The sequence below is a fragment of the Python bivittatus genome, unplaced genomic scaffold, assembly GCF_059951505.1.
Source record: "Python bivittatus isolate LINGU-HERP-01145 unplaced genomic scaffold, Pbiv_v1 ctg000480_np1212, whole genome shotgun sequence".
NCBI classification, from domain to species: domain Eukaryota; kingdom Metazoa; phylum Chordata; class Lepidosauria; order Squamata; family Pythonidae; genus Python; species Python bivittatus.
Window position 1 is genome coordinate 93,169,742 of NW_028277075.1, and position 27,110 is coordinate 93,196,851.

The 27,110-nt window shown below is 37.2% G+C and overlaps 1 protein-coding gene and 1 long non-coding RNA gene across 5 annotated transcripts in view; one reads left to right on the top strand and one right to left on the bottom strand.

Annotated features, from left to right (window-relative positions):
• Positions 1-4,006, bottom strand: part of LOC148215073 (uncharacterized) — a 180,770-nt gene extending 176,764 nt beyond the window's left edge. For 2 of the 3 annotated variants that reach the window (XR_015797227.1, XR_015797228.1), the window contains exon 1: positions 3,897-3,996. This is a non-coding gene — a long non-coding RNA (uncharacterized LOC148215073). Of the gene's footprint in view, positions 1-3,896 lie in introns of all 3 variants that reach the window. The other variant, XR_015797229.1, reaches the window with a different exon arrangement.
• Positions 1-23,070, top strand: part of KYNU (kynureninase) — a 126,174-nt gene extending 103,104 nt beyond the window's left edge. For both annotated transcript variants that reach the window (XM_088146523.1, XM_088146522.1), the window contains exons 11-14: positions 8,375-8,427; positions 9,530-9,615; positions 21,124-21,354; positions 22,458-23,070. In XM_088146523.1, the coding sequence (XP_088002649.1) occupies positions 8,375-8,427; positions 9,530-9,615; positions 21,124-21,354; positions 22,458-22,601 (514 nt within the window). In that variant the 3' untranslated portion in view covers positions 22,602-23,070. The remainder of the gene's footprint in view (positions 1-8,374; positions 8,428-9,529; positions 9,616-21,123; positions 21,355-22,457) is intronic.
• The last annotated feature ends 4,040 nt before the right edge of the window (positions 23,071-27,110 follow it).

A 27,110-nucleotide genomic window follows, 5' to 3' on the forward strand; every position in this document is an offset into this window, starting at 1 on the left:
TTGCACTTGGCTGGCTAAATGGCTCGTCTTTGTTCTCTTGCTTTATGTTTCATAAAAACAATGAATGTGAGTTACCAAAACTCTTCACTTAACTCAGTGGGAACAACAACTAATATGCAAATAAAGGCTGAAATGGAAAGAAAGGAAAACTTGGGGGGGGGAGGAAACTACTCAGAATTGTGACATTTTCATGTAACACAGCCAAGGTTGCCTAGTTATGCATGTCATTACATTGTAACAAGATTTTTAGGATTTCTTTCTCTGTCTCTCTCTCTCCCTCCTTAAATTTTGCTCCTTGGCTTAAAGCAATGTTTCTCAACCTTGACAACTTGAAGATGTGTAGACGTCAACTCCCAGAATTCCCCAGCCAGCATGCTGGCTGGGGAATTCTGGGAGTTGACATCCACACATCTTCAAGCTGCCAAGGTTGAGAAACACTGGCTTAAAGGATAGGCTGGTCACTTTTAGAGATGACAGGCACAAAATGAAAGAGCCCACAAGAGAAAGTGCTAACTTCACCAATCACAGAAATGCAAAGTTCAACAGCATAAAAAAAGTCTATAGAAGGTCCCTATTTGCATTTCCGTTATTTTAAACTGTTTGACAAAAGTTGACAAATATAAACCTGGAACTTTTCATAAGACTATAGGATATGTACAAAGATAACAGTCTGCTAGCAATTACATCCATAAATCAAATAGGATTGATTGATTGATTTTATTTTATTTATCAAATTTGTCACTGCCCATCTCATTGAGACAACTCTGAGTGGTTTACAACAAAGATAAAATTCATTAAAATACAATATAAAATAGTCCTAATAATAAATAAATAGCTTCCAAGAAAGATGGGGAGTTGGCGGATAATTCAAGGGAGTGTCGTCAGGGCGCTAACTGCCCCCGTGGACAGTTAGAGCCCAAATTGATAATTAAACAAAATTTGCACTTAGTTGAAAAGGGCAAAGAAAATACATCAGAGGGCTGAAAAGACTTGTTCCATAGTAATAAGAAATGAAATGAAACTTGACATTTAAAATCTTACAGATACCTATTCCTTATAAACACATGACGAATCATTAGCTATGAGATGCCTAACAGTGTCTAATATTTTTAATGCTAAATACTCCATTCATAGGGTATGTATAAGATAGATATTTTCACAAGTTTTTTTTTTCTCCTTTTATTGTTAGAATACGTCTGTGATGTAGATTAAAATTAGGAAACAGATTGTGCTGAAAGGGAGAAGAGAAAAAATATTTCAGAATTTATTATCACTACAATTATAACTGGAATAGAAAGAAATGGGTGAGAAATGGCCAGCCATTTAAAGACTTGTGGTGGTACCCTTTACTGAAGATTTGTCCTGACTTGGAAAACACAACACAAATCCCTATTTCTTTCACTTTTCTTTAAAAAGAGAGAAAAATTACTCAGTGTGAAAGGGATGTGTATTCTTCCCTCTGTAGAACACAAATGAACCCCATGATTTTTCAAGTTATAAATTATAAATAAGCAGTGTCCTCATCTGTTATTCAGGAGCCTGGGCCAAGGGATGCAGGGGGAGGGGGCTCTTTTCCTTTCTGTTCTTTAAATCGGATCTCCTTTGATGTCTATACCACATATATACAGCAATCATTACATCCCACACTCCAGCATCATTAATGCAACTACAAACGAAACAAGTCAAGTTTTGAATACCCAATGTTTTATTCTAATCACACAGATGTGAAGGGAAAACTGAACTGAGTAAAAATAAAAATATTTATGGATGGGATTGCTCCCTAGTGTAACTATGCTTGGAAGCAAAGGGAGCAAGATATTACCCTTATGGGCATGAACTTCATTCTTCAAAATCTTCCATTTTCTCATCTCTTGATTTGCAAATGGGAGCCTACTGTGAAGGTAAAAACTAGGCCTCTGAATTAAGCTTTATAATTTCTGTGTCTATGTGTTCTTTGCCTTGACATTGGACAAGGAACTATGTAACTATCCTCAGGGTTTACCTATAATCATTGCATACTATTCATTTGTTTATGATTTATATCCTACTTTCCTGGCAAAAGTACTGTGTCTTTTTTTTTTTCCCCTTTTGTATTAACGACCCTTAACACCCACTCCTTGCAGATTATCAGGGCAGCTCCCTAAAAGTTGAAATTACAGTAAGCCAAATTAAAACAAAAATATTTAAATTGCCTAGAATAAAAGAGCAGTATTAAATTGGTATGCAGAAATAAAAACAGACATAAAGCACATCTAAGTAATTATACAGACGATTGGGAATCTGAAGAAATGTTGTTGGCCTGAAGCTCAAGTTAGATACCAGGTGAGCCTTGCAGGAAGAGCACTGCATTATCAATGCAGAGTAGACCTGTTGCCCTAAGGCCATTTCCTGTACTTCAGATGGTGGGGAAATGCAAAGGACAACTTCTGTTAAGTATATTACTGCAATACTGTCATGAAGAGCATGAGTGATCTTAAACATGGATGGCTAAAAGTCAAAACTAGATTTGTTTCAGCATGGAAAGAATAGAAAGCCAGTGTAGCTGGAGAAACACAGACATTCTGTGCTCATAACACCCAGCTCCATACTGATGACACCACATTTTCAATGTGTCCTTCAGGAGGACCTCATTCAACATATTAAAAGCATGGGGAATAAGACAGTCTTCTGTGGAACCACATAGCATAGATACCAGGAAACGGAGAAACAAGCCCTTGGTCCCATCTTCTGGAACTGGCTAGCCAAACAGGAACAGAACCTACTTTTCATTATCTCCAATCCGGGTATCTAATCTACAAAGAATATCATATTTTATGATAAATCCTGGACCTTCCATTGGCATATCATAGAATATGAAATTCTTTGTGATTTCCGTACAAGGTTGCAGTACAAGGTTGCTAGCATAAACAATAAGGCAGTTTCAGTGGCAAAAGAACTGAACACTAAATTTAAAGAGACCAAAAAACTCAATATGATCCACATGTGCCTGGAATTGTGTAGCAACTGCTCATTTGAGCACATTGCCTGGTAAGAGGATGTTAGCAATTGACAAATATTAAGATCCTCTGGATCCAATGAAGCATTCTAATTCTAGGAGCTTGATATTTTGATCCATAAAAAAGATCTGATGTACTGTCTACATCAAGTACCTTGTCCATAGGTCATCTATCAGTTTTGAACTACCCAATATCTGAAAATCTGCAAAATCTTTAGTGTCATTATTAAGAAATTATGTATGTCAGAATTATACTCCATTCTAATTTTTAAAAGATCATAATGGAAATTGTAAACTTAATTCATTATTAACATGCATCATCCTTTAGATGTTGAGTTGGGTATATCTAATCAAAATATCTTTTTAAATATATATATATATATATATATATATATATATATAGAGAGAGAGAGAGAGAGAGAGAGAGAGAGAGAGAGAGAGATACATGCATATATAGTTAGATATAGCTATATAGACATATCAGATATAGATAGATATAGATATACACACAAACATGCACACCCATGCATATTCTCCAACCAGATTTGTGAGCCCTCACAATTGGAAGTAATAAAAAATGTTCTCTTGGTGTTACTAAACTCCAAGACAGGAGAGATACTTCACTTGCAATCCAGGGGAAAGGAAGAGTTAATTAAAGAGTCAGCAACAGTGGCTATTATAAATGCTGACAAAGTGGGTAAACTTATGCTTGGAAATGCAAACCTTACTCAAAAGAAAGCTCAACTTCACAACCTTGAGCCAGAGAAGGAGTCCTGGCTTTCCTCCAACTTATCACTGCAGTCCCAAAATTCCTTCCTAACGTTCTGAATGTATGTATTTGCGAGTTATGATAGCAGAAGTAGATACACAGAAAAAAGATGGAGAATAGCTTTCTTCTTACCCCTTTTTCCATATCCTGATGCATTAGTTTTATTTGGTACTTTCAGGTACTGAATGCATAATGCAGTTTAATAGCTATTAGGCAGCACATGTTGTCACTGGCATGAAAGGATGTTATGAATATGCAGACCTTTCTAAATCAGGAGCGGAAAATTGTCTGGTGTCCAGGAGCACACTTAACATGGGCCCCCCTCCAACTGTGGTCTGAAGGCCACAAGAGTGAGACTACATCACTCATGAACAGGAACAGATTTTCAAGTGAGGGGATGTTTTGTTTTGGTTTTGTTTTGTTTTTTAAGTACACCTAATTTTCTTTAGGACTTATACTCCTAAAGAAGGGATGTCAGTTGCCTATCTGTTCTCCAAGGGCACAAGAACCTTGGTCATATCCTCCCATTCAAGCTGATACTGAACTCTCACCACTCCAGTTGTGTGCAAATGCTCATTTTGCATGCAGACTATGTGCTCTCCAGTAAACTTTACTATAGCATCGTCCTGTGCAATTTTAATGTTGCTTGTTTTATAATGTACATTTATAAAACCTTATAGCAAGCCTTAACACCCCAGCTATTTTGAATCTTAACAGGCTGATGTTTGTCAGAAGTAGTATCAACCCTAATTTTATGTTTCCCTTACCCCATGCAAAACCAATACTCTTTTAGAGTTCAAATTTTGCAGCCCCTTCCTAAGTCATCAATATTTATATAGGCCATTAGGATGGAGGTAAACTAGACCCAAATGAACAACTAAGAATAACTTGCTATAACATCTTGAGTTACATCTAAGAAGTTCAAATGCAGCACTTTCCATATTTAGACTGAGTTAGGAGCAAAATTACCATGAAGGATAATAATGGTTGCCATTAAAATATAACTCCTCAAACTTGCTGTTTGTAATTTAGTTTTCAAGTTTCCCAAAGACTGTACTTGATTCTTTTTGGGAAAACTCTCACAAAGATTACCAAATGGATTTAAGTCCCACCGTCTTGATGAAAGAAAGTGTGGAACCAGTCAGCTATTACTTTCCTTTTTCCCTCTTGGCCAGGAAGAAGGTAGAATCCCTTCCTATCTCATCCACTGCTGGCTGCCATCCAACAAGATAGCCAGCTGGATGCCTGCCTCAGTGCAGTGATAGGCAAGCTCAGGCAGAACTTTTAGAGGAAAGGAGCTCCTTTTACCAATATCTTAAAATGGCAACTGTAAGTGTAGTCACTGGTTCGATACAGGTCAAAACCAGGGATCTAATAAACAAGCAACAGATCCAAGAGAAATGACAAGAGACACAGTGAGGTGGAATCCAGAGTTCTAAGCATGGCACAGCAAGGTAAAATTGACAGAGCTGAGGCTTGAGAGGCTGTCCTCAGCGTTTTCTCCCAGGGAGTGAGGCCAATAAATCAGCCAAGCTGAGCCTCCTCCCAAATGTACTCCTGAGGCACTCTACTGGTAGGGCTCTACTCTCCTGCTAGCCTGTTTTGGACCAGTCTGGCTGACCTGCAAAACCCGGCTCTGCTTAGCACTCGGTGGCTGAACGTCAGCCTGAAAGGCTGTGTGTGGGTGCGGACAGGAGTCCTGGGGGCTTGCTGGATCTGCCTCAGCCAGTATGGAGTTCTTGGCTCCAACCCTGCTGGAATCACAGTCTCCTAGATGCCCTGGCTCTACTTCCTCCTCCCCCTCATCAGTACATTCCAGGAGAGGCATAACATCTGCCTGCTTTGGCATTTTAAAGATGTGGTTAGTAAGCAATAATTTGTGGAACAAACTCAATAAGGTTCCTTCAAGCAGCAGTGGCATCTATCAAGACCTTGGAAGTGTGCCTTCTCTGTCGTGGTGCCTGCCCTCTAGAATGAGGTTCCCCCTGGAATCTTCTGATGGTGTTCAGGTGTGAGTTAAAGACCTGGCTCTTCTCCATGGTTTTGGCCTAGGGCAGCTAGAGGCCCTTGCTGGGTGTGTGATATGTGTTTTTGTATTGTTAGCTGGATTCACCATCTTGTTTCATGTTTTCTCTTTCAACTATATTTTTTAATACTTTGAGCCACCCACAGTCGAAAGAGAGTTGGGTGGTGTCAGAATCAGATAAATAAGATGGGAGAAATTGCTGGAGATTTTCCTATTGACTAAAATCTCAGGGTCAGTTTAGTATTGATCTCCCACCTCTTTTATGTAATATTTTCTATTGAACAATTCAGGTCTGATGCCTGAATCAGGTTTACAAAAGGTTGGTCGTGCCAATGAACATTGGTGGCTTTGATAAACCTCAAAGTTCTCCATTGCCTATCCAAATCCCTTTTCCATCCGTCTGGGTGTTCTCTTTTCTTTGCTTCCATCCTTCCAATATATATTTTTTGTGCTCTTTTCTATGGGACAGGGTAAGAAATGTCACTATACTTCCATTTGATATGTTAAATGGTCATTGTGCTGAATTAACAGGGAAAAAAAAGATATTAATCTTATGGTATGGTAATGCAGAAGGGAATCACCATTCATCTTATCCTTCCCCATTTGGAGAACTGTTAAAAAAGTAAAGTCTCCTTCAAACTGATCTTGTGTCCTGGTGATTTCATGGACACATCCATGTAGTTTTCATGGCAATGTTCTGGAAATGGTTTGCTTGTGTGGAAACATTTTTGACTACTCAGCCTCATTCACAGTCCTGGGAATTAGCATAAATAAAATCAGGAAAGTATGGACATTAGCTGCAGTTTTCTCTCTGCAAGATTGTTATCTCCACCTAGAATCAAGCTTGTGTGTCCATAATATAAATGCTTTGAGATCTGCTTTTATTCTGCAACATGAACACACATCTTTTTACAGTTTCTTAACCATAGCATCTGGGACACAATAATCATTTGTTGCTTATGGCTATAGAGTAAAGCCTATTAAAATAATACAAGGGTCAAAACATTTACTTGATTTGGCTGTTGTATTTAATTGTAACATATAGCTTACCTTAAAACTTTATGGAAGTTGTTAAAGTTTAGTATGTGATTCAGAGCATCAGAATCCAAATTTCAAAGGCATTTAATTTATTGTTTTTATGTATTTATTCTGACAATGCAGTGTGCTTTGGTAGCCACATATAATTATTTTGTTAATGTCTTCAGTAGAAATTTTAATAGCATCCATAATGTATTTATTTATTTTATTTATTTGGCCACCCATCTCATGTTTAGGCATTTGATTGAATATATGAGGATTTATAAATAGTAGAAGGGCTTGCCCCATACATCTTGGAGTCCCATCACTTCCTGAACATAATGTGCTGTAATTATCTGACACAGGAGTATATATTCCACTAATGTTGTGGATGCAGGTAGTCCTTTAGTGATTACAACAGTGATGAAAAAATAACTTTGCCACCAGTGCCCCCATTTATGATAACTAAAGCCTTCAGTGTGAAGCTGATTAAGGTATGGTCAATTTCAGGCAGCAGTTCCAAGCCAGAGAGGGTTCTGAGCAACTAATTAAGATCACAGAGCTGAGTTTGTTAACTTGCCCTGAGCACTTTTTAGGAGGTGCTGTGCTGTGGAGAAAAACAACTCAGGAAGAGATAGCTTGTTTAAGCAATCTATCCTCCCTGCAAGGGGGCAAAAAAAAAAAAGAAAAAAAAAAGACAGGTCAGACATAGGACACTGTAGGAAAGAATTTTATCCAAATGAATTGGCTTCAAACAGCAATATTCACAGCATCTTTCTCTCTCTCTCAGTCACATGGTTCGCTTAGCAGTCATTTCTCCTGAACCAATTCCGGTCCCTGAACAAGGACTACCTGTATTAGTTTTTTTCCTACCACTTGCGGAGCCCACCTGTACAGAAAAACTGCCTTCACATAAATTTTTGGAAATTTTGCAAGGTTAAATGCAGAAATCTTAGCATTTTATATTTTGACCTGAGAAAAGTCTCTCTTCATGGACTGTCACGTTTGAAGCTAAACCCACAGAACTCACTGGGGCTTTCTTCCCCAGCCTCTTCAACTTCTGAAGCGTCTTGTGGGGCTTCTTCTGTTCTTGATTGCCTCTGCAGCCAGAAGGTAGTTCCCTGGTTTGGTCCCTGGATTGGAATGCTTCCCTTGGATTTAGGAAGCTGTCATTTGAATATCTGGCTGGATGACTATCCTTCTGTAGGAAAGAACATTACAAGAGTTCAAGCAGCATTATCCATTGGTTACTATGGCCATAGTGCCAAGAACTATGAATCTCTCAAGAGTCTGCAAAAAGCATTAGCAATCTATATTTTATAGATTTCTGATTACTTTATGAGACTTATATATTCTTTATACTGCAAATATTTATCAACTATTCTATCTTGGGCATCTGTACTTATGAGAATCCTCAAGACCACGAAGTCTCTACTATGGCCCTCATTGACACAATTCATACATTCCTCATGCATCTTGCCAAAAAATGTCTGTGAAAGAAATATTTTAATTGTTTCACTAATCCTTGTATTTTCTTTTTCCCTGGTCCTCTCACCCCTCTTCCCAGTCTAATAGGATGGTGGGGTCATGACTACAAAACCAGGTTTCTCATGGAAAACAGTATGTATATTTCCCCTTCTGATTGAAATTAACATAACACAAATCCTTTTGATACAAGAAAATGTATCATTTTCGTTCAGGTTCGTTCCAACCTGAGATTAAAGAATTATTTTAAAATCCAAGTACCAAAGAATCAAAACACAAAAAGTTCAAATTTATACAGATGATTTGGAAAGGCCTCATTTGGGGCCACCTTTCTTCTATTGCTATAATGCTGCAACAATAGACAGATAAAAAGATAGAGAGATAAAGAGATAGGGAAAGAAAAAGTGTGTTAGAGAACATTACTTGGGAATTTTTAAAAAAACCCAAAAAACACACCACAATGTTAAAAAAAAATCAGCATTTTTATTACAAGGATAAAATAAATTAGTGGCTTTTACAGTTTTGGCCTCAACAGGTTGTAACAGGTGAAAATTCCAAATTTTGAGGTTATTTGTTGGCATTATTATATGCATCTCATTTAGCAGCCTACTTTTGTTTAATTTTGATCTAATGCTAACACTTAGTTTATGCTCTTTTTATGCATTTAAATGTGCTTGGAGCCTTGAATTTGGTATATCATATAATAACAGATAAAGTACTGACTCACGTCAGTAAACTACTACTCTATTGCTTTTTCTAAGTAATCCCATTTAGAAATATTGTAACTGTCCTGCCAGCAAAATAATTAGGAAAAAAAAATCTTGAAAGTCTTTAAAGTTACTTATTATTATTAAAACTAACAATTTTATTAGCCTCAAAAATTTTTTTAAAAAAGGCCTGTTTGCTTCTTTCATGAAAATATGAGCGTGTAATAACTGTGTGTAATTTTAATAGTCTTTAATCAAATTTGTGGGGATCATTTGATACTATGTTAAAAAGGTCTAAACACGTTAAAGCTAAATTTCTACTTTTTGCATTAAAAAAGTATTAAAATGGTTGGTATCCAATTGTTTTGATTAGCTGATAGGGTAGCATCAAAACCTGATTTGGAGGGCATGTGAGAGGATCAAGGGGGAGGCTCTCTGCAAAACAGGACATGCATTTAATATTGAATACAACCTAATATTTCTCCAACCCTACACAACCAGGTTTATTACACAGCCTATTCTTCTTACAGAACTGCAACTCAGTCCTGGAATCAATGGATTTCGTTTATCAAATCCTTCCATCTTATTGGTCTGTGCTCTTCATGCTAGCTTAGAGGTAAGTAATTATTTTCTCCTAAGGGATGAAATTCAAACAAAGGAAAACTTTTGTTTTATTAAGCAATATAACTTAATATATACCTGACTTCCTGTTTGGGATGCCGCAGTGAGTGCATGTCTCTTGTCTCTCTCCTGATTAAAAAGCTTTCAAACTTCTGTATTATCAGACTGTGTGGATAAGGACTTTCATCATTCAGTAAATAAAACTTTTCATTACATATTACAGTACTGTGCAAAAATTTTAGGCAGGTGTGAAAAAATGCTATAAAGTAAGAATGCTTTCAAAAATATATATTATAATTGTTTATGTTTATCAATTTACAAAATGCAAAGTGAGCAAACTGAAGAAAAACCCAAATAAAATCAAAATTTGGTGTGACCACCCTTTGCCTTCAAAACAGCATCAGTTCTTCTAGGTACACTTACACACAGTTTTTGAAGGAACTCAGCAGGTAGGTTGTTCCAGACATCTTGGAGAATTAACCACAGATCTCCTGTGGATGTAGGCTGCCTCAAATCCTTCTGTCTCTTCATGTAATCCCAGAGAGACTCAATGATGTTGAGATCAGGGCTCTGTGGGGGCCAAACCCTCACTTCCAGGACTCCTTGTTCTTCTTTACACTGAAGATAGTTCTTAATGACATTGGCTGTATGTTTGGGGTGGTTGTCCTGCTGCAGAATAAATATGGGGCCAATCACACACCTCCCTGATGGTATGGCATGATGGATAAGTATCTGCCTGTATTTCTCAGCATTGAGGACACCATTGATTCTGACCAAATCTCCAACTCCATTTGCAGAAATGCAGCCCCAAACTTGAAAAGGAACCTCTACCATGCTTCACTGTTGCCTGCAGACACTCATTATTGTACCGCTCTCCAGCCCTTCGGCAAACAAACTGCCTCCTGCTACAGCCAGATATTTCAAATTTTGACTCATCAGTCCAGAGCACCTGCTGCCATTTTTCTGTACCCCAGTTCCTATGTTTTTGTGCATAGTTGAGTCGCTTAGCCTTGTTTCCACGTCGGAGGTATGGCTTTTTGGCCGCAATTCTTCTGTGAAGACCACTTCTGGCCAGACCTCTCCAGACAGTAGATGGGTATACCTGGGTCCCACTGGTTTCCACCAGTTCTGTGCTGATGGCACTGCTGGATAGCTTCCGATGTTGAAGGGAAGTAAGCATGATGTGTCTTCCATCTGCTGCATTAAGTTTCCTTGGCTAAGCACTGTGTCTACAGTCCTCAACGTTGCCTGTTTCTTTGTGCTTCTTCAAAAGAGCTTGAACAGCACTTCTTGAAACCCCAGTCCGCTTTGAAATTTTTGCCTGGGAGAGACCTTGCTGATGCAGTCTAACTACCTTGTATCTTGTTGCTGTGCTCAGTCTTGCCATGGTGTATGACCTATAACATGAAACTGTCTTCCACAACCTTACCTTAGTAGCAGAGTTTGGCTGTCCCTCACCCAGTTTTAAGCCTCCTACCCAATTGTTTCTATTTCAGTTAATGATTGTGTTTCAACCTACATATGAAATTGATGATCATTAGCACCTGCTTGGTATAATTGGTTAATCATACACCTGGCTCTAATCCTACAAGATCCCTGACTTTGTGCAAGTGGGGATGCGGTGGTGGAGCAGCTTAATGATGCTGAAAGTTGCTGGCCAGAAATGGCTGATGCTTCGGCGGTTCGAGTCCAGCCTTCGCGCTAAACAGGGTGAGCTCCTGTTTCCTCCCCAGTTCCTGTCAACCCAACAGGTCGAAAACTCACGTGAGTAGATAAATGGGTACTCTCACTCCAGTGGGAGGAAAAATGCTGGCAGCGCTTGCACAGGAGTTGGGAGCAGTTGCCGGTAAGCGTGAAACCGCGCTCGCCCGAAAAGGACGCTAAGCAACGGAAACCCCACCTCCTGCGCTCGCCAGCTGGGCTCTGCTCTAGGAAGGAGGCTCTGGCAAACCACTTCCAAAACAATTGCCTTGAAAACTGCAAGGACTCGTCCAAGCAGTCACTGCAGGGTCAGTAATGACTGAGCGCAGACAAACAAAAAAACAAAAAACAAAATGTGCAAGTGTAAGAATTCATGCTGGTTTGAAGCCAAAGGGTAGTCACACCAAATATTGATTTGATTTAGATTTCTCTTCTGTTAGCTCACTTTGCATTTTGTAAATTGATAAAGATAAACAATACAACATATAGTTTTGAAAGCATTCTTACTTTATAGCATTTTTTCACACCTGCCTAAAACTTTTGCACAGTACTGTATTTTGTTTTTAACAAGCTATTGGAATGGCAACTAGACCTATGTGTTCAACAGCTGGCTCAATTTCAACCATGCCACTATCTGCCAAGCCAGATAAGTTGGCCGAGAACTTCTTCTGCTACTTTACTAAAAGAGATCCTGGCTCAGGTACAACTCTTGAAGTTGATCCAACAAGATCTGGCAGAGCTTAAATGTGATTTAAAATTGATTGAAGAAAAAATGACTCACTATCAGGATTGTTTAAATGCCCACAAGGCTGTAACTCAAGCCAGTCATAATATTTTGGATGAACAAATTACTTATCTGGAGTCACAATTGCGGAGGAAAAGATTGGAATTGAAAACTCTCCAAGTCAATCAAACCTGGCCAAATTTATGGAAGGTTTTTTCAGAAAGCTCCTTTCTTTGGGAATGGACTTTCCAGTTGAGATTGACCATGTGATTAAAATTCCTTTAATGAGAAGGAAGACTGGAACTAGTTCCAATATTATTATTGTGCAATTGCTCCGTGTTACCACAAGAGATGAGATTTTACGTATATTTTGCCAGGTATCAGTAAAGTCTCCTTTGAAGTGGGTGTCTAGTCAAAGCAAGATATCAATTTATCCTGATTTTACTGAAGAGGTTTCAGAAAAGAGAGAGATGTTTATAAAAGCTTGAAGTCTTGCCAGATCAGCTATAATATTTCATGGATTTTTCAGCTACAACTGCGTTAATCATGAAGATCAGATTCACAAATTTGATAATCCCTTGAATGCTGAGGCCTTTATCCTATGTTTAAAATCTGCAGGCAGACAAGCTTGATTGTGTTTCATTCTATGGAATCTGCTGCAGGAGAAGTCAGAGTTTGCCTACAGTAAAAGCCTTAGTTTAGAAGTCTACATGCCAGTATTTTTTTCCCCCCCTGTACTTCTATTTGTGCTTGTTTTGGTTATTTCAAGATAGATCTGGGCATGCTGCCAACTTTGTCACTTATTTTTTACACACAATACTTTTTTTTTCCCTTCAGTTAGTAATGTTTGAAACTTTCATAATTTTCAGTATAAGAAGAGAGATGAAATCACTGTGTCACCCCCTTTGAGAAATCATCAACTTCTGTGATTTTTTTTCTTCCTTCTTTACATATTTTTTTCTTTTTTAAAATTCCATTTAATCTTTTTATAATGTTGCTTGATTTTTTATTTTTATGTACATAATCATTTTTTTCTCCTTTAAGTATAGATTCAAAATATACATAAAAGAATGGTATTTGAAGGTTAAATTGAGTCTTTTTGGAGGTTCTACATCTGTGAACAATACTAGAAAATATGTTAAATATTTAAATATAGAAAAGTTTATTATTAGATATATGTTAAATGGTACAGGTCATAAAATGAATTGGTATTGGGAGAATATTGATAAGTGGGCCAAATTAAAATTTATGGATTAAGTTAGTTAGTTTAAATGTAAAAAGATTATGAGGATCCAAGAAACAAAATATAATCTCAGCATATTTGAAATTGTTAAGGGCAGATATTGCTTATTTATAAGAGACTTATCTAATGGAACAGGAAAAATCTCTATTAATGAAAGATTGGGTGGGACAGGTTTACCTCACAGATTCTTTGACGAAAGCTAAAGGTGTGGCCATTCTAGTTTGGAAAGGATTCCCAGTTGATGTACAAGTTATCACTGATGTAAATGGGCATTATTTAATTTTGTATGCCAAAATAGCAGAGACTGCAGTAGCTATGGTTAATGTTTATGGACCAAATTTAGATTCTCCTACTATGTTTTATAAATGTTTTCAAAACTTGAATAAGTATATTTATGATAAACTGATGATAGGAGGAGGTCTTAATGAAATATTGGATCTTGAGTTTGGTAAAAATATACCAGCATGGAAAAAACAATCATAAGTGAAGGAAACAATTAAGACTTATATGAAAGAATTGAATTTAGTAGGCCCTTGGCGTTTGATGTATCCAGCTACAAGAGAATCTACATTTTATACAAATGTGCATCAGAATTTTTTTAGGCTTGATTATTTCTTAGTATCGTCAACTTTGTATCATCACATTCAAGAATGTAACATTGATGTTTGTTATGTATCTGATCACTGTGCAACCATCTCAAAATGTGTGTTTCAGAAACTGGTTACGGTATCGAGAAATTGGTATCTTAATGTTTTCCTATTGAATAATAAAGAATTTGTACAACAAATGCAAGTAGAGACCTTACAATATTTTGATTTGAATTCAGAAACATCAAGTGCTCGAATCTTTGAATGGGAAGCATATAAAACATACATTCAAGGTAGAATCATTACTTATCTGTCGCACAAAACTAAGATTAAAAATAAAAGGGAAAATAATTTGAAAGATGAATTGAAACATTTATGGGCACTGATAGATGCCCATTTACAGTTTTGTACAGAGAAATATAGGAAAAGAAATATGAATTAACTACTATAATATCACAGCAGACAGAATTTGTGTTGATGTTTACAACAGAGATACTGGGATAACTGTGAAAGGCTGGGTAAGATCTTGGCTAATTGTTTAAAGCAAAAAAAAAAAAAAAATAGGACAATGATTCCAGTCATTAGAGGTGAAAGAGATGAACTGTATAAAACTTCAATGGATATTGTCAATTTTTTAAATTTTATTCAAAATTATATAGTAAACCAGAGGATGTATCGAATGAAGATATAGAGGCTTTTTAAAATAAAATTAACCTACCACATTTAGATGATATACAAAAACAACTCTTATTCACTCCATTATCTGCGCTAGAGATTAAACAAATAATTTTTTAAAATGGCAAGTGGTAAAACACCAGGATTAGATGGATTCCCTATTGAGTGGTACAAAACATTTATAGATCTTTTGGTGCCAAAACTTTGTCAAGTATATGAAGAGATATTTGATAAGGGAATTTAATCACTGGCATTTAATCAGGCTTATATTGCAATTATACCAAAAGCAGGTAAAGATCATACTCAGTGTGCTAATTATTGTCCAATCTCATTGACTAATGTTGATACAAAAAATTTAACAGCAGTGTTAGCAAGTAGATTACTGCAAATAATATTGTTTGTTATTAAGAATGATCAAGGAATGATCAAGGAGGGTTTATAAAAACTAGGCAAGCAGCAGACAACATTAGGTTGGTTGTAGATTTAATAGACTTGAATAAAAACAGAGATCAATTTGTAATTTTATTATTAGTTGCTGAAAAAACCTTTGACAAAATACAGAAACAGTATATGTTTGCTGTACCAAATATGTAGATTTGGATTTTCTTTCTTTATAAAACTGATTAAGATATTATATGAGTCACCCACATCTAAAGTAAAGGTTAATTATATGTTTTCTCCTACTTTTCCACTATTTACAGGATGTCCACTTTCACTCTTGCTTTTTAACATTTGTGTGGAACCCTTGGCTTGTGCTGTTAGACAACATAGGGAGATCTGTGGAGTAGTACACAATTCAATTGAACACAAATTGGTTTTATTTGCAGATAACATTCTTTTGTTTATTTCTAAACTTTACACTACTATTCCAGTGTTGATGCAAAAGATAGATGCCTTTAGTAAAATAGCAGGATACTCTATTAACTGGTCCAAATCCGAATTGATGCTAATAGGTGAAAATTTGGCTACCCATTTATTTAAGGAATATCAATTCCATATTTGTACTGAATCTATTAAATATTTAGATATGTGTATACCAAAGGATATAACTCAGTTAGCAACATGTAATATAAATAATATATAGAGAGGTTTATTCAGATATCGATAAATGGGAGTCATTAAACATAATCCTTTGGGGAAAGGTGAACACTCTCAAAATGAACATTATTTCCAGATTAATTTATATTCTGAAAAGAATTCCAGTTTTTATATCTGGAAAATGTTTTCAGAAAATAAATTGTTTAGAAAATTTCTATGGGGTTCTTCAATTCCAAGAATATCTTTACAGAAAATACAATTATCAATTAACGAGGGAGGATTCAGTCTTCTGAATCTGGAGCTATATCATCATGCTTACCTATTGTCCAGTATTAAATGCTGGAAGCCAACAAATGGTGTTAATTTTCTGATTTGGGCAACTTTGGAATACATATATAACACCTTTGGACAGATGGAAAGTATTAGGATCTAAATATACTAAAACTCTAATATCTCTGGAAACAATTTTGTCAGTTAGAAAGCTGTGGAACATAATGTCTAATAAAAAAAAATGACCCTTTTTCCTATGCCAATTGACTTTACAGGGAAACACAACTTTAAAAATTGAGAAAATGATGGTGATATGGAAAAATTGGATGGAAGCAGGGATATTGACTTTGGACCAACTGATAGATGATGAAGATGAATTTTTAACATACTCTGTCTTAAGAGATAAATATAATCTATCAGATGTACCCAATGGCAATATTTATAGCTACATTTGTTAACAACATTGTTTGGACCAGCAGCATTTTCAGTTTTTCAGACACCTGAGATATTAGAGCAACTTGTTAAATCCTTTAAGACTAAAAAAAAACAAACCTACTATTAGTTTGTATAGATATTTGTTATCAATAAATCAATTTGATATGCAGATGTTAAGAGATGAGTGGAATAAAGAATTAAAGTATATTGCCTAGGCAATGGGAGAGTGTCTTAACTTCTATAGCAAGACTATCAATGGACCTTAAACTACAACTTATACAACAAAAATTAATATTTAGAATTTATTGGACTCCACTAAGTCTGTATAGAAAAGGATTGTCAAAAACAGCATTTTGTTGGAGATGTAATAAAGGCAATGCCTCTTTAAAGCATATGTTTTTACAATGTCCTATACTCACAAACTTTTGGGAGGAAGTAGTGGAGTATATAAATAAGATGGTGCAACAAAAGGTAATTTTTCCAGAGGATAATATTCTTTTGAACTATATACCTAGTACATGGAATTTGACATCTGAACAACATAAATAGATTCTCCGTGCCCTTACTATGGCCAAAAGACTGATATTGCAGCATTGGAAAGATAAATGTATGGCCCCATTTATTCAATGGATTGAAGACCTGATTATGCTTGCCACTTATGAGCGGATTGCCTATAGATGTAGACATTGAATGGACAAGTATAATGACATATGGGACTCATTTATACAAAATACAGTTGGTTAAAAAAAACATGGTAGTTTTATAAATCTATTAGAAATATATATGTAGTTGAAAAATATTTCTATTAGATAAGCATATATAGAATTGAAATTGTGTATTGTTATAATTATATATTAACACTTATTTTCTCTTGTATTTTTTCACTTTTTTGTTAAACCACTTTATGTATTTTTTCTCTTAATTTTTTAAAATATTTTTTTAATTTTTTTAAAAAAGCAATATTACCTCCCATATGGCAGTAAAATGAAAAATCTGTCCAAAGACAAATGCTGTGAACATCCTGTTACTTTCATATATCTCTCTCTGTCATTGCATTCTTTCCTCTGCCCACCTCGTTGGTTCCATTGCAGTCCCATGTTCTCCTTTCAGCAGGGACGTGAATGGCTCCATAGCTAGGTGCTTGAATTGAGAAAAGGTTGCTGTGCTTCATCAGACAGAAGACAGAGAGGCCTTGGGGCTGGGAGCATGCAGTACATTAATGAACAAAATGAATGTATTATATAACTAGAATATAAACATTGTTCTTGTAGGATTATGTTTTTGGTGCAAAAATCAAGGAGGCAGTAAGGCCAAATAGGTACTGTATTACATTGAATTGAACCAACGGGTGTGCAGGAATCTTTGGAAAATATGGATGGTGGGCTTCCTGAAGAAGAGAGAAAAAGTTTTCTAGAAATTGGGAGGAAAGGGAGTTACTAAGAAAAATTGCAGCGGCAGTTTTATTCAACATGGTTTTGCCATGACTGGAATCAGAAAAGAGATGCTGAATATGAAGGAAGAGACTGGGTCATGAAGAAGGGGAAGACTGAGAAAGTTATGGTTGGATGGAGTTCATGAGATCTTCAGGCAGAGAGAACAGAGAAGGTTAAGAAGAAAAGGCAAGGGATGAAGCCCTGTATGAATACAAGAGAAGCAAGGATGGTTTGCAACAATAAAAAAGTGTGGAGAAGTAAAGTGAATGGTGTTGGTGCAAACTAGATTTAGCTTTGTTTTCCTTCCCTTTCCTTCCCTTTCCTTCCCTTTCCTTCCCTTTCCTTCCCTTCCCTTCCCTTCCCTTCCCTTCCCTTTCCTTTCCTTTCCTTTCCTTTCCTTTCCTTTCCTTTCCTTTCCTTTCCTTTCCTTTCCTTTCCTTTCCTTTCCTTTCCTTATCCCTTAATTTATTTGGCTATTTCTTACTTTTTTTCTGTGCACTGCATAACATTACTTACTCCAAAAAGGAACTGAGCCATGGATATGTATATATGTATACAAGTCACAATTTTTTCACAATTCTGTCCCTATGTGGTCAGGGCCAGATTATCTGAGGCACCACCACTCCCTGATTATATCTGCCCATCCTACTGGATCTGGCAGAGAAGGCATGCTGCAGGTCCCATCTGTCAGGGAATTACACTTGACAGATCCCAGAAGGCGGGCCTTCTCTGCAATGGTGCCCACCTTATGAAATTTTCTCCCCCCAGAAGTGAGGTTAGCTCCATCCTTCTTAACATTTTGCAGGTCCCTGAAAACCTGGCTATGACTTCAGGCCTGGGGGTCCCAAGGGACCAGGGAGATCTTGCGATAGCTCCCTTACTGTGGCTGACATCATCCTCTCTTCTTCTTGTGCTTTTTTATACTTTTTAAAAATGAATGTTTTTATAAATATTTATTGGTTTAATTAAGTGTTATATACCACCTAGAGTCACTGTTTTGTGAGATGGGAGGCCATACAAATTAGATACAGACAGACAGACAGACAGACAGACAGACAGACATTTCACCATGATATAGAGTTGTTCTAAGGAACATGATTACCAATAGGAATACTTTCTATATTTATAATGGTGGTAACACTTGGCTCTTCTGTAGAGTGGCTTCAGAGTTCATATAGGTTGTTTCTTATGGGTATGTATACTTTTTCTCATCTGGACATCCATGAACTCTTTCTTTTTATTATTACTTGTTTTTAAAGTGAAAGCCTCCCACAGTCAGTAGGAGCCAGGGGGCTCTAAATTAAACAAAAGAAGTATAAATAAGTTAGTAAATCCCAATATAAGTTTGCAGATTTTGACTTCTTTTCTTAATTTATCAATTGATGCTTGGGAAAACTAAATGCGTGTCAGCAGAAGGCTTAATTGTTATGAAGTTGTTATTAGTCACTCTGATGGGTTGCTGCACAGAATGTTGAAGCATATCCATCACGTAGAGGAACCAGAGTTTAACTCCAAGCAAAATCCTCAAATTTCAGAGAAATATTGGGAAGCAAAAGAGTGATAATGTCTCTTGTATTATTGTTCACATCTTATATGAGTTACTAAGACACAAATCAGTGATTTTTTTAAAGAAAAAAATAATGCAGAATTTAGTATATCAAGTTTCATTTCTATGAACAGAAGATCTAATGTACCTCGCAAATGTCTTCACTTAGTTTCTTTGTAGAAAACAATTAGCAATCTTTAGGGAAACTTAGTATAGTGGTTGTTGATTCATAATTTGCTACTTACATACTGATTTCTATCAGAAGCTAATGTACTGTGTATATCTCTGAATGAAAAGTGCTATTTGACAACAGTCCATATCCTTTGATATTCACACATATTTTTATTCATCTCAGGCTGCAGAAGTCTCACTTGGGGACATTTTGGAAGTGAAAACCAAGCTATTTTTTTTCCTAAATTGCATTGCCAGTAAAACAAAACAAAACCAATCATGGAATTACTAATAACCTGGAGAGTTTTATTTGAAAACATCAAGATTTACAATTCTGTATTAAGAAATGCCAAGGGTATATGGCAGTATATTGTGTGTGTGAGTGAGAGTGTGCATTTATTTATTTATTCATTCATTCATTCATTTATTCATTCATTCTGTTTAGCAATTAATTTGGTTTATCCTTAAACGTCTTTTGTATTTTGTAAACTTTATATGACCTTAGAGATGATACTCTGCTCTGACCCAGATGGTGCTTACAAATGAGGGAGGGGGGATCTGTCATTTAGCCCACTGCAGGGGGTCAAAGGCAGGAAGAGCTCATCAGTTTCTATGGACTTGCCTTTTTGTGCTTGCATTACACTTCTGGCACAGTCAGGATTCCCTTGTGCTAATTGCTGTAGTTCAGTGAAATAGACGTGTCTCTGGCAAAAGATGACACTTACAAAATGGTCTGCCATCTTGCACAGGGATACATTAAGCAGAAGGTACAGTTTCTAAAGAAACAGCTGAACAAGGCAAATGTTATTGCACAGCGAAGGCAGTATCTTTCCTTTTACAGGGAAAGAACATTTGCGATGGAGACATATTTCCTCATCCATATATTTCCTCTGCAAAATCTTAAGCAAACGGGCTTTATAAAGGCTACTTCAGCTGGGAAGGGTCTACAGCATCTCATTTCCCAAAGTTTCTGCAGTGGTAGATGGCTTCTGTTGCCTTCCACATGCTGACAAGCAGTGTTTTTATCCCTTTCTGTCCCCAAATCCCAGCCCCATTAAAGTTGTGAATATTTGTTCTCAGTGCCATCATCCTAACAAAAGGGGCCTAATGCTCCCAATCCACATGTTTCCTACAAGGCCTGTTGTCCCTGCGTGGAAGTTGTAGCTTTATGCCATTCCTTTCTTGGGAAGTGCCTGATCTTCCTTGAAATACAATATACAGAAGCAGAGAAGAACAGTACTTAGAAGATAATGTGCATGATAATTAAGCTAGCAAGAGATCATTTTCAAGTGTATTTGCTTTAATACATTGTATCTGCGGTGAATGGGAGGGATATTGGGGAACTGAATGCTTCAATCTGTCTGAAATGTCACTATAATATGGGGATGCTGTATATAAGAAATGGGCTAACTATAACTTTGGGAAATTTGGGGTACTAACATCATATTGCTAGTCAGACAATAAATCATTGTTGCATACCACCCAGAGTCACTTTTTGTGAGATGGGCAGCCATATAAATTTGATATATAAATAAATACAATTTAAATAAATAAACAAACAAATAAATAAATAATAGGGTATTGCATAGTTGAAATGGTTGATGTTAGCCTGTCTTTGTAGGGAAAGAATGTTCTTTCATGCAGCAATGATGCCTCTGTTTGTTTGTTTGTTTTAATTAGATCTTTGCTCAAGCTAAAATGAAGTGCCTGAGAAGAAAATCTATCCTTCTTACTGGTTACTTGGAATATTTGATAAGGCACTATTACGACAAAGATAGAAACGACCCTGAGAAGCCCCTTGTAAAAATCGTCACACCATCCCACAGTGAAAACAGAGGATGCCAGCTCACATTACTTTTCTCTATTCCAATCAGATATGTTTTTAAAGAACTGGAAAAAAGAGGAGTGGCTGTAAGTAATGCGGGCTTTCTGTTGGAAACTTCTCCATGCTTTATTTTATGGGCATAGCGTGTTAATTTTAGAATTGCTTTTGTATTATAACATGCAGGGCAGAATAATCAAAACAAAGTTTAAAATATTCAGATGGTATTTCAGATCTCATAAATGTTGAAGGCATGTGGTTTTACCATGTGGTTTCAGGGAACAAGAAGTGGAAGACATGAGGTGCAGTAGCCTTTGCTGGGTCACTGCAATGGAAGGCAACACTTGAATGTTTTCATACATAAGCCATAAAATAATGACCCAGGGCTAAACATCCCTGTAATAGATATGCAGCTATTTTTTTGAAAATTGGAGCTGGATAGCCTATAGTTTGGGGGGTGGGGGATGTGCAGCTTTGGATATACAGTAGCATGAAGTAGTCTAAAGGCTGGCTGGTTGGTTTCCTTCCTTCCTTCCTTCCTTCCTTCCTTCCTTCCTTCCTTCCTTCCTTCCTTCCTTCCTTCCTTCCTTCCTTCCTTCCTTCCTTCCTTCCTTCCTTCCTTCTTAAAAATTCTTATTATTTTTTATTTTTTAGTCATATCAAACAGATCCTTCCAAATACTACCCAAACAAAATGTCCCCTGAAAATAATGCTGTATCATTTTATACTGCAGTTTCTATGCACCTTGTGTGAAAGCAAGCATGTGCTCTGCTGGATTTTGGTTCCTTCCATAAGCAGAAAGGCAAAACTGGTTCTAACACATTAGACTTCTTAGACTTATTATGTTCCCAGCTTTGTGACCAAAGGAGAAGATGGCAGGTTCATTGGATTACCATTTGACCCAAGGACAGACTAACAATTGGAAAGAAAGCCTGAAAATACGTACATAAAGCCTTCTTGAAGTTGAAGCCCTAGTGGCAAATCATGTAATTCTCTTGAAAACAATATGGAAATGGTTTGTCATTGCCTTCTTCCAGATTACAGGGCTAAAAGTTTTTAGGAAAGTATGGTTGCTGACCAGTATTCTAACAGAAATACATGAATGCTTCACATATGGTTTTCTGTATTTTCACTTCCACAAACCAACACAAAGGTACTCAATTTATTGAATATTTATCTGGATGTTTTGCAGTGTGACATGCGGGAACCTGATGCTCTCCGTGTTGCCCCAGTTCCTCTCTACAATTCTTTCCATGATGTGCACACCTTTATTGAAATCCTAGGATCTGCAATTGCAGCTGCAAAGCAAGCAGCAAATTCAGTGCCACTTTCCTGATCTTCTTGATGATACAGCTGTATCTTTACCCTCTGCTTCTGACCAAACACATCAGGGCTTTCGAACATGTTTGGAGGTGTGGGTGGAATTTCTTCTAGACTGCCTACCATTTAACTTCCATTTAAAGTTAAATGGAAGTCTACCATTTAACTTCCAATGATTGATTCACTTTGATATTGGATTGTGATGTATCTTTTATTAAAACTCATGCTTTCACCTACTGGGAGTTTTGTCTTACATCATTATGCAGAATAGGACTTCCGATCATTCCTGTTTATGTGATACCTTTCTGTGTAAACCTCAGTTCGCATCGAGTGGCAAGCAGCTGCTTTTCTATCTGAGTTTTCTGTCTGCAGTGGGACCCTTTGCCTGCACATAAAAGCAGGCAAATGACACTTGTTGCTGCCCCATGAATGGCTAGCAGTTCATTGACTTCATATTGTAACTTAAAGAGGAAAGGGACTGTAACTCCTTTTTAGGTACTGAGACCTATTCTTAAAGATATTGTCCAAATAGCTCTACTGAACCTTTTAGTTATGATGTATTTTACATTTGATTTGTGATTTATATTAAAGAAAATGTTAATTGTCAGAGTAAATGTCTTAAACATTTCATATTCCATATTTCTCAACCTATAAGAAGAATATAAGAATTTGCAAAGGACTTAATGTATCATAGAATATATGAGTTGGAAGAGTCTTTTCCTTCAGTGTAGGAATCCACCAAAACATCCCTGAGTTATGGTATCTAGTCCCCAATTGAAAACCTCTTGGGGGGGAGAGTCAAACACTGTTCTGGAGAGATTGTTTCACTGCTTAAAAGCTCCTATCATCAGAAAATTATTTGTAATATTCAGTCTGGTTATCCTTTCTGTTAAGTTCAACTCACTGGTCCTTGTCTACGCAGATTTTGCTTTGAATTGATCCACACGTTTCTGATCATTTATTAATAAGTTTTCAGGATTTTACTCCCCATTTAGAAGCCAGGCACTGAACTTGGCATCTAAAGCAGATGCTTTACCCTTTTCCTATAGCTTTCATTTCTGCTTGATCTGTTTTCAAAAAATGCCAGGTGTCATATGGAATGTGGGGTTAGCAGTGTGCTTTCCTCCCATCCTCAAGATGGGAGCTGTCAGAGACTGCTATGATAGTAGCACAGAAGTAAAGGCAGAAGTAACAAGAGGGAGGGGAGCAGGGGGGTAAGGGATCACTCTATGGTTTTTCTCCTCCAGCAAGTAAAGAGTCAGGTTGGTGAGCAGAAAACCAAGCTACTTGCTAGAGAGGGAACAAATCTAGAGGGACAAGGAGATAGCAGCAGAGACTGCTGGTAAGGATAGCAACCTTGTGGAATACCAGAACCAAGAAAATAAAAGATATCTGGGCATTGATTGCCCAGAAAGTTTTGTAGTTGGATGAGATGGGACAGTCTTGCAGCAGGGCAATTAGAGCCTTGCAGCCTGCTGACCTTTCTCAAGTTCCTCCTCCATATAATCAAGAATACTTTCATAGGAGGATGAATTGGGTTCTCTGATGGAAAATGCCACTTTGCTGCCAGATCACTTTGATACAGCAGGTTTCCACTACATCAGAGGCCCTGTTGTGTGGACATGACCTCAAAAAGTGGTTGGTAGACCACCTTAACACTGGGGAAAGGAGGGTGTGTGGATGAATCCTCAGTCTTGTTTTCTCAAAATATTCAATGTAGAATCATATGCATAGCTAGAAGTGTTCCAGGGTTGTTTGTATGGAGGCAACAGTACGGTTATTTGTAAAGTATCCCTGTCAAAACTATGGGCCATCAGAAAAAATATTTAGATGCTGCAGAATATGTAAGAAGTATCATGAGACCAACAGGATACAGTGATTTTATATTTCTTCTGTCAGGGTGTTTCTCACTATATTCACTTCCTGCCATTTGATGTTAGCTATAATAGCCTTTTACTTCCATTCTTCTGCACCCTGCCAATAGGAGAATATAAAGTGGACATAATTATCTGTCATCAAGTTATTTACAGTCTCTCACATCTGTGTTTGATAAATATAGACCAGAACTTGTTATATATGGTAAACAGTTTTGCACAACCACATTTTTGACACCCAGTTTTGATCCATACGGTTTTGCTCATGTGCATCCAGTCTTCCCCCCCCTCTTGCCATTTCCCAGTGATTCTAGCCATTTACAGCATCCTCATATGGTTGTCCTCTTCCTGTACGTTACTTCCTCTACAGTGAAAGGGAGCAAGTGCACATAGTCTTTATTTTTTGTTTATTCTAAATTCATTGTTTTGAATAAAATAGTGTGAGTGGAAGATCTGAGGCATCTAAGGTGCAGCATCTTTATCCTTTTTTCTTTCTTTTTTCAGTGTCATTTGATTAGTCATTCTTGGAGTCCCTAGAACCTCATCTCAATTCCAATGGGCTGAAGGACTGCAATTTAATTACCTGTTGTTGTACATCCCCACCAACAAGGGTGATCCATTCTAGAATACATTAGAGTACATTAGAATAGATCCCCACCAGATCTACCTCTACTCTGTAATGTTCTACCTAAGATGAACAGTGCAAGTTAATTGAATAACTAAAAAGAATTGGAAATGATCAGTAATAATCCTGAGAACCTTCATTTCAGATAATGGTCCAGTCTATGGTTAGTGTTTATGAATAGCAGTTGGATGGACTGACCCAAATTAAATATATTCCTAGATCAATCTCAATTTTTAGATAATATTATTAATAACCTTTTCATACCTTTCATTAATATGTTAACATACGATATGTCCTAGGAAATTTCCTCTAGCTTATATAATGAAGATAGCAGGGTTTTTTTGTTTTTTGTTTTGTTTTGAAAAATAAGATTTTATAAAACATTTTGTAGGTACAGCAAAACCTGCAGGATTTACTATCATTACTTCCACACAAGGACTCTGTACCAGTTCAAAATCAGTTTTGAACCTTTGTGTTCCCACATCAGCTTCATTCAAGAGCTGAACTAATTTACCTAGGGCTCAATTTTAGCATGTTTGAAATCTCAATCAATGTAACATATTTTTTTTAAAAAATGCTATAACTCTATGGATATGATAAATGATCTGTTATTTCATTCAAAGGAACCCTTGCCTCATCTGGCCTCCCAGATCCCAGCCTTCAGATGCTCTACCTCTTTCAAGGCTTGTGGTGACTTGCTAACTTTGCAGCTCTCCTTTATATGATTTTTCTGCATATAACCTGAAAAATGTAGGCAACATACAGGTGAAACTCGAAAAATTAGAATATCATGCAAATGTTCATTTATGTCAGTAAGGCAACTCAAAAGGTGAAACCAATATATGAGATAGACACATTACATGCAAAGCGAGATATGTCAAACCTTACTTTGATATAATTGTGATGATTATGGCGTACAGCTTATGAAAACCCCAAATTCACAATCTCAGAAAATTAGAAGAGTGTGAAAAGGTTCAATATTCTAGGCTCAAAGTGTCCCACTCTAATCAGCTAATGAATCCATAACACCTGCAAAGGGTTCCTGAGCCTTTAAATGGTCTCTCAGGCTGGTTCAGTAGGAATCACAAGCATGGGAAAGACTGCTGACCTGACAGTTGTGCAGAAAACCATCATTGACACCCTCCATAAGGAGGGAAAGCCCCAAAAGGTAATTGCAAAAGAGGTTGGATGTTCCCAAAGTGCTGTATCAAAGCACATCAATAGAAGGTTATGTGGAAGGGAAAAGTGTGGTAGAAAAAGGTGCACAAGCAGCAGGGATGACCACAGCCTGGAGAAGATTGTCAGGAAAAGGCCATTCAAAAGTGTTGGGGACTTTCACAAGGAGTGGACTGAGGCTGGAGTTAGTGCATCAAGAGCCACCACACACAGACGGATCCTGGACATGGGCTTCAAATGTCGTATTCCTCTTGTCAAGCTGCTCCTGAACAACAAACAATGTCAGAAGCGTCTTACCTGGGCTACAGAACAAAAGAACTGGTCTGTTGCCCAGTGGTCCAAAGTCCTCTTTTCTGATGAGAGCAACTTTTGCATCTCATTTGGGAACCAAGGACCCAGAGTCTGGAGGAAGAATGGAGAGGCACACCATGCACGATGCTTGAAGTCCAGTGTGAAGTTTCCACAGTCTGTGTTGATTTGGGGAGCCATGTCATCTGCTGGTGTTGGTCCACTGTGCTTCATTAAGTCCAGGGTCAATGCAGCCGTCTACCAGGAGGTTTTGGAGCACTTCATGCTTCCTTCTGCAGACGAGCTTTATGGGGATGCTGACTTCATTTTCCAGCAGGACTTGGCACCTGCCCACACTGCCAAAAGTACCAAAACCTGGTTCAATGACCATGGGATTACTGTGCTTGATTGGCCAGCAAACTCGCCTGACCTGAACCCCATAGAGAATCTATGGGCATTGCTAAGAGAAAGATGAGGGACATGAGACCGAACAATGCAGCGGAGCTGAAGGCCGCTATTGAAGCATCCTGGTCTTCCATAACACCTCAGCAGTGCCACAGGC